The sequence below is a fragment of the Carcharhinus amblyrhynchos genome, chromosome 14 (assembly GCF_965287045.1).
Source record: "Carcharhinus amblyrhynchos chromosome 14, sCarAmb.v2.hapA, whole genome shotgun sequence".
Taxonomy (NCBI): domain Eukaryota; kingdom Metazoa; phylum Chordata; class Chondrichthyes; order Carcharhiniformes; family Carcharhinidae; genus Carcharhinus; species Carcharhinus amblyrhynchos.
Genome location: NC_137337.1, coordinates 30,224,971 through 30,238,632, shown reverse-complemented (window position 1 = coordinate 30,238,632; position 13,662 = coordinate 30,224,971). Strand labels below are relative to the sequence as shown.

At 43.5% G+C, this 13,662-nt stretch overlaps 1 protein-coding gene and 1 long non-coding RNA gene across 2 annotated transcripts in view; one reads left to right on the top strand and one right to left on the bottom strand.

The window, feature by feature from the left end:
• The window catches only part of LOC145352546 (uncharacterized), a 59,884-nt gene extending 57,769 nt beyond the window's left edge, over positions 1–2,115 (top strand). Inside the window, exon 3 of the long non-coding RNA XR_013888551.1 lies at positions 2,028–2,115. This is a non-coding gene — a long non-coding RNA (uncharacterized LOC145352546). The remainder of the gene's footprint in view (positions 1–2,027) is intronic.
• Positions 1–13,262, bottom strand: part of tecpr2 (tectonin beta-propeller repeat containing 2) — a 92,146-nt gene extending 78,884 nt beyond the window's left edge. Inside the window, exons 1-3 of the mRNA XM_080202539.1 lie at positions 13,179–13,262; positions 2,419–2,652; positions 2,011–2,139 (exon numbers count right to left, since the gene is read on the bottom strand). Coding sequence (XP_080058665.1) covers positions 2,011–2,139; positions 2,419–2,637 — 348 coding nt within the window. The 5' untranslated portion in view covers positions 2,638–2,652; positions 13,179–13,262. The remainder of the gene's footprint in view (positions 1–2,010; positions 2,140–2,418; positions 2,653–13,178) is intronic.
• Positions 13,263–13,662: the final 400 nt, after the last annotated feature.

Sequence of the window (13,662 nt, the reverse complement as noted above, 5' to 3'; positions counted from 1 at the left end):
ATTTATTTTCATTATGATCGGACTCAGCCCTAATCAGCATTTCACAGCTTGCTCTGTGACATCCTGGCCCACTCTTCCATCACTAACTCTTCATCCCTTTCCCTTGGCACCTTCCCATGCACTCACAACAGAGGGTGCAACACTTTGCCTTCTCACCATCCAATGCCTCAAACACTCCCTTCAGGTGAAGCTTACGCCTTACTCAACTTGGTCTATGGTATTTGTTGTTCCCAATGCTGTCTCCTCGACACTGGGAAGGCTAAATGCAGAATGGGTGATTGCTTTGTGGAACACCTTTTCTAAGTCCACACATATTACCTCTGCCTCCCTGGCGTTAGCCATTTCCACTCACCAACTTGCTCTCATGCCCATATATACGTCCTTGATCTGCTATAATGCTCCAGTGAAGCCCAATGCAAACTGGAGAAACAGTACCTCATCATCTAATTAGACACTTAGCCTTCTGGACTCAACATTGAGTTTAACAACTTCAGACTGCACTCTCTCCACCATCCTGACCCCCTTAATCCCAATTTTTTCCTAATGCACAACCTCTCACTCAACTGGCCATCTGTCATTTGTTCTTCGGTTTTGCTTTCACAGAGCACTGATCTTTGAGATAGAAAATCTGGTGAACTGGTGCGGCAACAATAACCTCTGCCCCAATGTCAACAAAACAAAGGAGATTGTCATCAACTTCAGAAAGCGTAAAGGAGAACATGCCCTTATCTACATCAATGGGGACGAAGTAGAAAGGGTCAGGAGCTTCAAGTTTTTAGGTGTCCAGATCGCCGACAACCTGTCCTGGTCCCCATGCCAACACTATAGTTAAGAAAACCCACCAACTCCTCTTTCTCAGAAGACTAATGAAATTTGGGATGTCAGCTATGGCTCTTATTGACTTCTACAGATGCACCATAGAAAGCATTCTTTCTGGTTGTATCACAGCTTGGTGTGGCTCCTGCTCTGTCCAAGACCGCAAAAAACTATAAAAGGTTGTGAATGTAGCACAATCCCTCACACAAACTGGCCTCCCATCCACTGACTCTGCCTACATTTCCCGCTGCTTTAGCAAAGCAGCCACATAATTAAGGACCCGATGCACCTCGGACATTCTCTCTTCCACCTTCTTCCATCAGGAAAAAGATACAGAAGTCAGAGGTCACGTACCAACCAACTCAGGAACAGCTTCTCCCCTGCTGCTGTCAGACTTTTGAATGGACTTACCTTGCATTAGTTGATCTTTCTCTACATTCTAGCCATGACTGTGACACTACATTCTGCATTCACTCGTTTCCTTCTCTATAAATGGTATGCTCTGTCTGTATGGCGCGCAAGAAACAATACTTTTCACCACATGTTAATACATGTGACAATACATCAAATTAATATCAAATCAAATCTTTGCTCTATTAACACATTCTGCTATCTTACCTTTGTGCCACCTTCAGTACCTTCTTTAGTCCTTCATACTACCATTATCACTTTCTTTGGACAAAGACATTTCGGGCACGAGACAATCTCTGGAGAGAGACAGAGCCAACATTTTGAGTCTAGATGACCCCTTCATCACAGCCAGGTCATTCAGACTCGAAATGTTGGCTTTATTCTCTCTCCAAAGATGCTGTCAGACCTGCTGAGATTTTCCAGCATTTTCTGTTTTTGTTTCAGATTCCAGCATCTGCAGTAATTTGCTTTTGTGCAATCTCTCCTAGGTTCTATCCATTCCTGAACTTCTATTTTGCTCCACCTTTTCTTAAACAATATGTAATCCATCCCATTTCTCCCTTTGTTCAGCTCTGATCTCACAAGCACCCAAAAGCTGCCAGTCTGGAGTTTTTCCAGCATTTTTGTTTTTATTACAGTATTAGCGGAGTAGTAGTAGACTGCTTTGGTGGCTCTGGAAGCTGATAGAATAACTTCCATTAGCTTTGCAGAAAAAGGAAAAAATCTGCAGGAGTGACTACATCTAATAACCAAACAAATGTCACTCGTAAAGCTTTAATTTACCTGCTTGTTTCTTCCAGGCAATGGAGAAACCAGCTGGAAAAGTGCCACCCTTCCTGAAGATGTTCCAACAGCAACAAGGTCATCAAAACAGGCCAACAATTTCACCACTCTAATAACATCCGTTTTACCCTTAATGAGAGAAAAAAAAGCTTTTAGCAATCACAAGTTCTGTGAAATATATACAAAGCTGCTAAATTAATTCATTTTGAAGACGTGGATACATCAATTAAAAAATACCAGAATCGCAAAAGAGTGGGTCTGACTAATCATTAACTTTAGTCAAAAAGATTGAGAATGTCAAAACATTAGAATTAAAAAGCCAGTATTTAACCCACTGCATCACCTGGCTTCAGACAACAGTTTCTTCCATTCACACAACTACAGTAACAGGCTGATGCTCAAACATACCTCCAGATTATATTTTGTCATCTTGTTCAGCCGTCTGCAGTAGAGATAAAGCATTCCAATATTACTGCCCACTGCAATGTAGTCTTTATTGGCATCAAGCGCTGTAAGTTGAACGAATACATTACGAAATCCTTTCTGTACTTTTGCTGGGATAGCATTAAGTAGGTAATATAATGGACTGAACTCCTTAAATGTTGTGAAGTGCACATCTAATGCCATGGCATCAATAAGACACTATATAATCAAAAAACAAAAAGGAAAATTTAATCAAAAATACAAATTGGCACCAGGCGAAAAGACACACAAATGCACATACACAGGCAAGTTTATATTGGACAGTCAAAGTTCTGACAAGGGCAGCATTGATTGGTCAGTTATTTCAAATATCAAATCCAAACTCTGGAAATAATGTTCAAAAATATTTAATTATAAATAATTAGTTGCCATAAGTAGCACCTTTAATATGGAGTATTATGGAGTTTGCACAGTGTAGATAAAAAGCTCTAATAATAGTGCAATAGGTCTACAGGCTGTAGCTATAATGTGCCAAACATGATGCAACTGCAATTGAAACCTGTATATTAGCGTAACCTGTACCAGCAAGAAAGTACAAGTCATACCAGACAGATCATAATCATGTATAATATTTAAAAAACTGATTGATGAGCTTGTTAGAAGCAGCATATAATATAAGCAAACATACATATGGCAAAAATAAACAAAACCACCATGGAATAATTGGCTACAGTAAAATACTGGCAGTAAAAGGCTACAGATGGCATATAGTATCTTAAAATTTGAAGGCAAGTTTTCTTGAGTCAGCTCCTGAAACCTGCTCTTGATGAGGGTCATCCCTCCATTTCCATGAAAGAGAGCAGGCCAGAGACAGAATTAGGATTATTTTCCCATATGCTCACTCGAGCTGGAAGTAGCAACACGATACAAGATAAACCAAGGCTATGTTGAAAATGCAAATCAGACTGAGCAATGTCCAACTGCTCCTCATGGTTAGGGTAGCCAATCACCGGAATAAGCTGAGAGCTCAAATTGCTCCCATAACTGAGCTGTAGACCATTATACATCTTTTATATTACAGGCCCTTTCCTACTTCATATGTGGGAGTCCGTGTGCCATTAAGCCCATCATTTTTAAACTCTAATCTAAGATGCTTATTTTTCTTTCATAGGAATTGAACATTACTGGCTTGGCCAGCATTTGTTGTCCATCCCTAATTGTCCTTGAGAAGGTGGTGGCAAGCTGCATTTGCTGCAGTCCATGTGATGTAGGCACAGCCACAGTGCTGTTAGGGTGTTCCAGATTGGGACCAAGCAACATAGCGAAGGGACAACAATATAGTTCCAAATCAGAATGATGCATGGCTTGGAAGGGAACTTGCAAATGATGCTGTTCCCACATATCTGCTGCTTGTCTTTCTCAGGTGGTACGGATCCTGGATTTGGAAAGGCTTTTGAAAGAGCTTTAATGTGTTGTTGCAGTGCAACTTGTAGAGACAGTGCACACTGCTGCCAGTGTACTGGTGGTGAACAGTGTGTTAATATAGGGAACTGGCATAGGCTTGATGGGCTGAAAAGGTGCGAGGCAATGGCTTGGTGGTATTGTCACTAGAGTAGTGATCCAGAGACCTTGGGTCATGATCTGGGGACCTGGATTTGAATTCCACCATGGCAGGTGTTGAAATCTGAATTCAAAACAAATATGGAATGATGATCATGAAACCATTGTCGATTGTAATGAAAACCCACCTGCTTCACTAAATTGATTTGATCTACTAAGAACATAAGAACATAGGAAATAGGAGCAGGAGTAGGCCATCTAGCCCTTCCACCCTGCCCTGCCATCCAATAAGATCATGGCTGATCTAAAGTGGATCAGTTCCACTTTCCTGCTTTCTCCCCATAACCCTTAATTCCCTTATCAAAAACCTATCCACCCGTGAATTAAATATATCTAGTGAGGTAGCCTTCACCACTTCAACGGGCAGAGAATTCCAGAGATTCACCACCCTTTGAGTGAAGAAGTTCCTCCTCAACTCCGATCTAAACTGCACCCCCCCGCCTTATCTTGCCCCCCTTACTATTGTCACATGTATTAGTATACAGTGAAAGGTACTGTTTCTTGCATGTTATATAGGCAAGGCATACCGTACATAGTGCAGAATGTAGTGTTACAGTCATAGCTAGGGTGTAGAGAAAAGATCAACTCAATGCGAGGCAGGTGCATTTCAAAGTCTGATGGCAACAGGGAAAAAGTTGTTCTTGAGTCAGTTGGTATGTAACCTCAGACTTTTTCATTTTTTTCCCGATGTAACAGAGTATGTCTGGAATAGGTGGGGTCTTTGATTATGCTGGCTGCTTTATCAAAGCAGCGGGAAGTATAGACAGAGTCAATGGATAGAAAGTTGGTCTGTGTGATGGACTGGGCTTCATTCACAATCCTTTGTAGTTTCTTGCAGTCTTAGACAGTGCAGGAGCCATACCAAGCAGTGATATATCCAGAAAGAATGCTTTCTATGATGTAAAAGTTGGTGAGTCATATGCCAAATTTCCTTGGTCTCCTGAATAAGTAGAGGCATTGGTGGGCTTTCTTAATTATATCGTTGGGGTGGAGAGACCAGAACAGATTGGTGATTTAGACACCTAGAAACTTGAAGCTCTCGACCATTTCCACTTTGTTCCCGTTGACGTAGACAGGGGCACGTCCTCCATTACACCTCCTGAAGTCGTTGACTATCTCCTTCATTTTGCCGACATTGAGGAAGAGGTTATTGCCATTGCACCTGTTCACCAGATTCTTCCTCTTTCCTGTACTTTCTCTCATTATGGTTTGAGATCCGACCCACTACAGTGGTGTCATCAGCAAACAAAATCAAGTTGGAGGGGAATTTGGCCACACAGTTATAGGTGCATAAGGAGTATAGTAAAGGGCTGAGGGGACAGCCTTGTGGGACACTGGTGTTGAGAGTTATCAGGGAGGAGATATTGTTGCCTAGCCTTATTGATTGTGATCTGTGAGTTAGGAAGTCCAGGGTCCAGTTGCAGAGGGAGAACTGAGATCCAGGCCACAGAGTTTCTAGATGATTTTTGTAGGAATAATGATGCTGAAGGCCAAGATGTCATCAATAATTAGGAGTCTGACATGTGTCTTTGTTATACAGATGTTTGAGGGTTGAGTGCAGGGCCAGGGAAATGCTGTCTGCTGTGGAGCTGTTGCAGCAGTAAACAAACTGCACAGGATCTGGATAATCTGGGAGGTCCAAAATGATTTGTGCCATGACTAACCTTTCGAAGCACTTCATAATGATGGATGTCAAAGCTACCAGACAATGGTCATTAAGACACTCTGTCTGGCTTTTCTTTGGTACAGGAATGACGGTCATTTTCATGAAGCAAATAGGGACCTCAGATTGGTGTAAAGAGAGGTTAAAGATATCTGCAAATACCCCCCACCAGCTGGTCCACAAGGATCTGAGTGTTCGTCTGGGTACTCTAACCGGGCCAGTCATTTCCATGGGTTGACTATGGAAAAGGCTGGTCTGATGTCTGCAATGATGATCTTAGACACAGGCTTGGCCAAGGCTTCTGAGGTGGAGGGCATGCTCTTGCTGACCTCTTGCTCAAAACAGGCAAAGAATGCATCAAAAAGAGGCACAGTGATGTCAGCAATTTTACCTCTTTCATCTTGTAGCCTGTTATGTCTTGCAGATGTTGCCATAGTCAGTGGAAGTCCATGTGGCTACTCTGGGACTCTAGCTTGATCCAGTACTGTCTTTTGGCATCTTTTATGGATTTTCATAGATCGCAATTGGATTTCTTGTACAGGTCAGGATTGCCTGACTTGAATGTCTCAGACCTGGACTTCAACAAGCAGTGGATATCCCTGTTCATCCACGGTTTCGGGTTGGGATACACGAGAATTTACTTCTTTGGCACACAGTTTTCTACACATTTACTAATGAAGTCAGTTACCATAGTGGTGTACTCGTTCAGGCTGGTCGCTAAGTTTTTAAATATTGACCAGTCTACTGACTCGGAGCAGTCCTGTAGGAGATCATCCAATTCTTCAGACCAACACCGCATGACTTTTTTTAATGTATTCTCCTTTTCAGTTTTCGCTTGTAAGCGACGAGCAGGAGAATAGCCTTGTGGTCTGATTTGTCAAAGTGTGGGTTGGGCAATAGAGCAGTAGGCACGTTTGATTTTTGTATAGCAGTGGTCGAGAACATTTGGGGTTCTGGTGGAATAGGAGATGTGTTGGTGGTATCCGGGTAAAGAAATCTGCCACCTGGTCTGGTATACGTGAATCCAGATCCACAATTGACTCGTGATTGCCCTCTGAAATACCTTAGCAAGCTATTCAGCTCAAGAGCAATTTAGGGATGGGCAATAAATGATGGTCCAGCCAGCGATGCCCACATCCCATGAATGAATAAAAAAGAATGCCCTCTTCCTGCACCATTAAGATTTGACGGCTTATAAACCATTTCCATCAGTCAAGAGCAGTCTGGTTTCAATAACACTAAGAGGACTGCTTTGATCTGTATGGTGTCAAGGACTGTGGAGAGTATTTGCATCACATTCCTGCCTTTAGATGGTGGGCAGGCTTTGGGGAGTCAACAGGTGAGTTCCATGCAATCGAAATCCAGCATCTGGCCTGATTTGTAACCACAATACCTGTCTACTCCTCGTCACAGTGGGTTTAGATAATGAAAACATCGATCTTGCAGGCCACAAAATCCATGTTCAATTTTGTCATCCATAATTAATTAATTAGAATTTAACTGGGAATGTATATAAGTGTTAGAAGTAGAGCTTGGATGGAGATAATTGGCCAGGACCTTCGCTCCTGATATCAACCCAATGACTCCAACTCCATTTTAAATCCCAGGCAGGAATGCAGCAAGTGTTCAACAGTTTTGGGAGCAGAAAGATGGAGGCTCACCCATCAGCTGCTTGACAATCTTTCAACCATAATAAAGAGTAGGAGGCAATCACTGACTACTAAAACTTGAATGGTAGATTTATCTTGTCTTTTTATAAATTAAAAATAACCACCTCAGTGAGATACTCCAAGGCACCAAGTATCTGAGGGTTCATCAGAGACAAGAGGGAGCGAGTTAGTTTGTCGATTTCCATTAGCTTTATATGAACATAATATTTATAATGAAGCAGTTTTGTATGTGCAAAGGCACAACAAAATACCACTTTCACACAACAACTTCTGGACTCAAGGATCTGTTAACCACATCTTCAGGGGTGATTTGGAAACCTTTTTCCTTAAAAAGCACATTTACTCCTCTCCAAATGAGCACATGGACAGACTTATTTAGAATTATTATTTAGCAAACAGACTAAATTTGCCTCAACATTATCCACCCATCATTCACTAACAGAGGGTGTTATTCGACACATGTTGAGAGTGGTTGTTGACTTTCAGTTTAAAGGTTAATAAAGCAAAACACTGAAGTTCATAAGCTGTTTTGTTTCTCTTCATTTCAAAATAATATGATTTAATAGTCATTAACTCAGCTGCTATATTTGAAAAATGTTACACTTATATAATTACGCCACAATCATAGAATGATTACAAGACAAAAGAAGGCTATTCAACCTATCATGTCCATACTAGCTCTCTAAGCGTTTTGATCTGATTGTCACATGTATACGGATACAGTGAAAAATATTGTTTTTTGCATGCTATACAGACAAAACATACTGTTCACAGAACAGTCACAGAACAGGGAGGTGAAAGATGAAATTGCTGGGCCTCTGGCGCAAATCTTTGTCTCTTCTTTGGACACAGGTGAGGTCCCAGAAGACTGGAGGGTAGCAAATGTGGTACCGCTGTTCAAAAAAGGTAGCAGGGATAACCCTGGAAATTATAGGCTGGTGAGTTTGACATCGGTGGTAGGGAAATTAATGGAAAAAGTACTTAGGGGTAGGATGTATGAGCATTTGGAGCGTTGCGGTCTGATTGGGGATACGCAACATGGCTTTGTTAGGGGGAGGTCTTGCCTTACGAATCTGGTGGAATTCTTTGAGGAGGTGACAAAAACGGTTGACGATGGGAGAGCCGTTGATGTCATCTATATGGATTTCAGTAAGGCGTTTGACAAAGTCCCTCATGGTAGGCTGGTAGAAAAGGTTAAGGCGCATGGGATACGAGGTCAGGTAGCTAGGTGGATTGAGAACTGGCTGGGTAATAGGAGACAGAGGGTAGTTGTGGAGGGGACTTTGTCCGGCTGGAGGCCAGTGACCAGTGGTGTGCCGCAGGGCTCAGTACTGGGGCCTCTCCTTTTTGTAGTCTACATAAATGACTTGGAAGAGAGCGTAGGTGGTGTGATCAGCAAGTTTGCTGATGACACCAAGATGGCAGGGTTGGCGGGTACCGAAGTGGATTGTGAGGTGACACAACAGGATATAGATAGGTTGGTGCATTGGGCAGATAGGTGGCAGATGGAATTTAATCCTGACAAATGCGAGATGATGCATTTTGGAAGGAATAATGTAGAGAGGAGCTATGTGATTAAAGGTAGACAAATTAGGAGTATAGAAACACAGAGGGACCTGGGAGTGCAGGTTCACAAATCCATGAAGGTTGCGACACAAGTAGAGAATGTTGTCAGGAAGGCTTATGGAATGCTAGCCTTTATAGGAAGGGGTATAGAGTTTAAAAGCTGCCGTCTAATGCTTCAGTTGTATAGAACGTTGGTTAGACCGCATTTGGAGTACTGTGTCCAGTTCTGGTCACCTTACTACCGGAAGGACGTGGAGGCTCTGGAAAGGGTGCAGAGGAGGTTTACCAGGATGTTGCCTGGCATGGAGGGGCTGGGTTACGAGGAAAGGTTGGAGAAACTGGGACTGTTCTCCTTGGAAAGACGGAGATTGAGGGGGGACATGATAGAGGTATAAGATACTGAAGGGAATAGACAGAGTCAATAGTGAGAGACTGCTCCCTAGATTGGTTACAAATACAAGAGGACATGATTTAAGGGTGAGGGGGGAGAGGTATAATTTGGATATGAGAGGAAGGTTCTTTACACAGAGAGTTGTGGGGGTATGGAACGCGCTACCGAGTAGGGTGGTGGAGGCGGGAACGTTGGACTCGTTTAAGGTTCAGTTAGATAGGCACATAAGTGAAACGAGGATGGAGGGTTATGGTAGGGGTTATTAAATAAGGGTTAGAATCTCGGGAGACACCGGAAAGGCAGGCTTGTGATTAACGTTTTTGTCTTTTATTCCGCAGGTGGAGGTCCACCTCGTTGTCAAACGAGGGGCATGCACACGGTGGGTCGTGCGTGGGCTACTCTTGGAGGTTCCGGGAGTGGCCTAGTACTTCGTGTCGGTGTGTGTGCTTGATCCTGGACCGGTAGACGGGCGCCGCAACAGCTCGGTGACTAGCACTGCTAGCTGTGCAGATACATGGATTTGGGCCTGTGTCTGTGGGAGTTTGTGCATTCTCCCTGTGGTTGCGTGGGTTTCCTCCGGGCGCTCCGGTTTCCTCCCACACCCCAAAGATGTGCTCTTAGGCTGATTGGTTTTACCAAATTGACACTATTCTCCCCTGAATCTGGCTAAGTCAGGGGTTCTATTCGTAGACACGCAGGGTAGAATAGGTGTAGGGTGATGCGGCGGCGCGGGCTTGTTGGGCCGAAGGGCCTGTTTCCCGTGCTGGGTTGTTCTTTGTAATACACAGGGGAGAAAGAGAATGCAGAATGTAGTGTTACAGTCATAGCTAGGGTGTCGAGAAAGATCAGCTTAATATATGACAGATCCATTCAAAATTCTGATGGCAGCAGGGAAGAAACTGTTCTTTAGTCGGTTGGTACATGATCTCAGACTTTTATATCTTTTTACCAATGGAAGAAAGTAGAAGAGAGAATGTCTGGGGTGCATGGAGTCCTTGAGTGTGATGGTTGCTTTGCCGAGGCAGCTGGACGTGTACATGGAGTCAACAGATGGGAGACTAATGGACTCAGCTAGTCCAACTCTATTGCCTTTTCTCCACAGCCCTGCAGTTAGTTTCTCTTCAGATAATTAGCTAATTCATTTTGGAAGTGAAACTTTGTATCTGCTTCCCCCACACTCACTAAGTAGATTTAAGATCTTAACACTTGCTGCATAAAAAGATTTTTCCTCCTGTTAATTCCGTTGTCGAACAACTTAAATTACTGTCCTCTGGCTCTTGACTTTCCTGCCAATAGGAACAATCTCTTCCTAATTAGCCCATCCAGACTTCTCATGACTTTACACACAACATGTCACTTCAAATTTTTGGTTACTGCGAGTCCATGGTTGAACGTGCATCTACATTGCATTCCAAATCAATGAGGCTTAATATGCTGATGTATTTGAATGGTTTCACCACACTTCAGTTTCATGATCTGAACACTGACACAAACAGCTTCAGAACTTAGAAACCAAAAGCACAACTATTACTCATATTACATGACATTCCCTTCCATTTTGGGAAGCCATTTACCCACGTCATTATATATACCTGCTGGCTGGGATTTGAATAATATGATAAATTTAAAAATTTGTTCAAGTTCTTTCAAAGCCATTGGTTGTCAAAAGCAGTTTGAAATCCATGCCTGCTCTTAGTTTGCTATTTTTCCCTCCCTGCCCTCTGTTTTAACTGATTTTACTCAAATTCAGTGAATACTGAAAGCTTAGTCTACCATGGAAAACATTCATGAGGAACAGCTTACCCTTTTAAAATAAATACTTAATGATTGTATTGCAGGATTGGATTGCGTTAGTTTGAATGCATGCTATAGCTGAGCAAGAAGCAATCACAAAAAGGTGCATCTTTAGGCGATAATAAATTGAACTTTAAGTTTAAAAATAAGTTAATAGCAGCCAATATATATTGTGCTGGCCTTTTCATTTGTTTCCAGAATATTACGCAAATTATTGTTAACTTATGAACACCACTTTAGCCTTCCCAATTTTGATCTTTACATCCTTATCTGTGCTAGCAGTAGCACCCACAACATTACCCAGATTGGTAAAAGTTGTTACTTCTTCCAGTTTAGTGCTCCTTAATGAAGTTGTTGTCCTTGGTCTTTAATCGCTATCTTTTGTTCTCTCTGTATAGATATTAAAGCCAAGTTTGGCTGAAATTTACATCACTTGACAGGTTTTATTTGACATTTGCTTGTGGTTGTGTGATAAAGCTACGTCATCTGCAAAGTCTAAATTCTCAAAACGAAAACCATCGCTTTGTCCCCAACATCTGGAAATCAAGACAGACCACCATGGTCACAAAGCTAAAGATCTTCAACTACAACATAAAGTCTGTTCTCTATTATGGCTCTGAAACATGGAGGACCACCAAAACAATGTTGATGAAAGTCCAATCCTTCACCAACAGATCAGAAGGATCCTTGGGATACATTGGCCAAATGCCATGAATAATATTAGGCTACAGGAGGAGACAAAACAAGACCTAGTGGTCCTCCAAGTCAAAAGGTGAATGTGGAGTTGGATGGGCCACACTTTGAGGAAGCTGCGGTACAACATTACGTATTAAGCTCTCACATGGAACCCGCAAGGAAAGAGAAAGCAAGGCAGATCAAGAAACACATGTAAGTGGGATACAGAAAAGGAAATGACAGCCAGAGGGCTGTACATGGTAACAGCTGGAGAATTTGGCCGAAAACAGGGCTAAATGGAGAGAATGTGTTTGTGGCCTATGCTCCATCGAGGAGCAAAAAGGCTAAGAAAAATTAGGTTGTTGACATAAAGAATTGTCTGATTTGAGCAAGTTTAACAGCTATCACTCCGTTAAAGTGTTCAAATGTAGGGAAGGCGGTTACAAAAATAATAATGGGCTGCACAGTGGTTAGCACTGCTGCCTCACAGCACCAGGGACCTGGGTCACTGTCTGTGCAGAGTGTGCATGTTCTCCCCGTGTCATAGAATCATGGAAACTCTACAATGCAGAAAAAGGCTATCTGGCCCATCGAGTTTGCACCAACCACAATTTCTCCCAGGCCCTACCCCAATATCCCTACACGTTTACCTGCTAATCCCTCTAATTTACATATCTCAAGACACTAAAGGGGCAATTTTAGCATGGCCAATCAACCTAACCCGCACATCTTTGGACTGTGGGAGGAAACCGGAGCACCCGGAGAAAATCCACGCTAACACAAGAAGAACGTGCAAACTCCACACAGACAGTGACTCAAGCCAGGAATCGAATCCAGGTCCCTGGAGCTGTGAAGCAGCAGGACTAACCACTGTGTTACCTTGCCGTGTGAGTAGGTTAGGTGCAGATTAGGTGGACTGGCCGTGCTAAATTGCCCCTTAATGTCAGGGGGATTAGCTGGAGTAAATTTATGGATTATGGGGATAGAGCCTGTGTGGGATTATGGTCAGTACGGACTCGATGGGCCGAATGGCCTCCTTCTGTACTGTAGGGTTTCTTAACAAGAAACAATCTTAAGTCAGACACAACTAATTATTCAACCAACCAGAATGCAAATATTAGATATGTTATAAAATATTATGAAGAGTTTAATCTCCAGATTCCTGCCTATAACCTGACTTTTGATCAATACACTTCCACAAGAGCTTTGCTTTGTAAACAAGCCGATCACTGCCGTATCAGAGAGTCTCCTAAAACGGCCCCCGGCACTAACGGTTCACCCATCATCCCAGCACCAGCACCAACCCGGCCCTGCCCCGCCCCGCCATGTACTGTGTCACCATCTCCCTCCTCTCCTCCCCACTTACTGCGCTCCCGAGGCGGGATCTCCGGATGGGTCTCACAGCCTCTCCCGCACCGCCCCGGCTGCCATGTTTGTTGCTGTTGTCATCGCCTCCCGCCCGCCCTCCGCCAATCAGAGTTCAGACCATTCCCCCAGCTACGTCCCACCAATCAAAGCTCGGCCCACCCACTTCGTCACTGGAGAGTTTTGGCCAATCATAAATCCCTGCTCCGCCAGCTCGCCCGCGCCCCGCCCACCTGGTGGCGTCACTGAAGGAATTTACTCAATCGGAGCTAGCATTCAGTCGCTCCGCCAATTGGAGCTCCCATCTGCCTGCTTCGTCACCGGTGCGCTCCGCCAATAAGAGTGCAGCTCCGCCAAGTCGCCAATCCGATCCTCCGCTCGGAGCTCCTGGGCGGATTGGCCAATCACAGCTCCCGTTCACCTTCTTCACCAATCAGATCCCCTGATATCGGTGGCCGCAGCTCTGCACCAATCAGAGTGAGCGG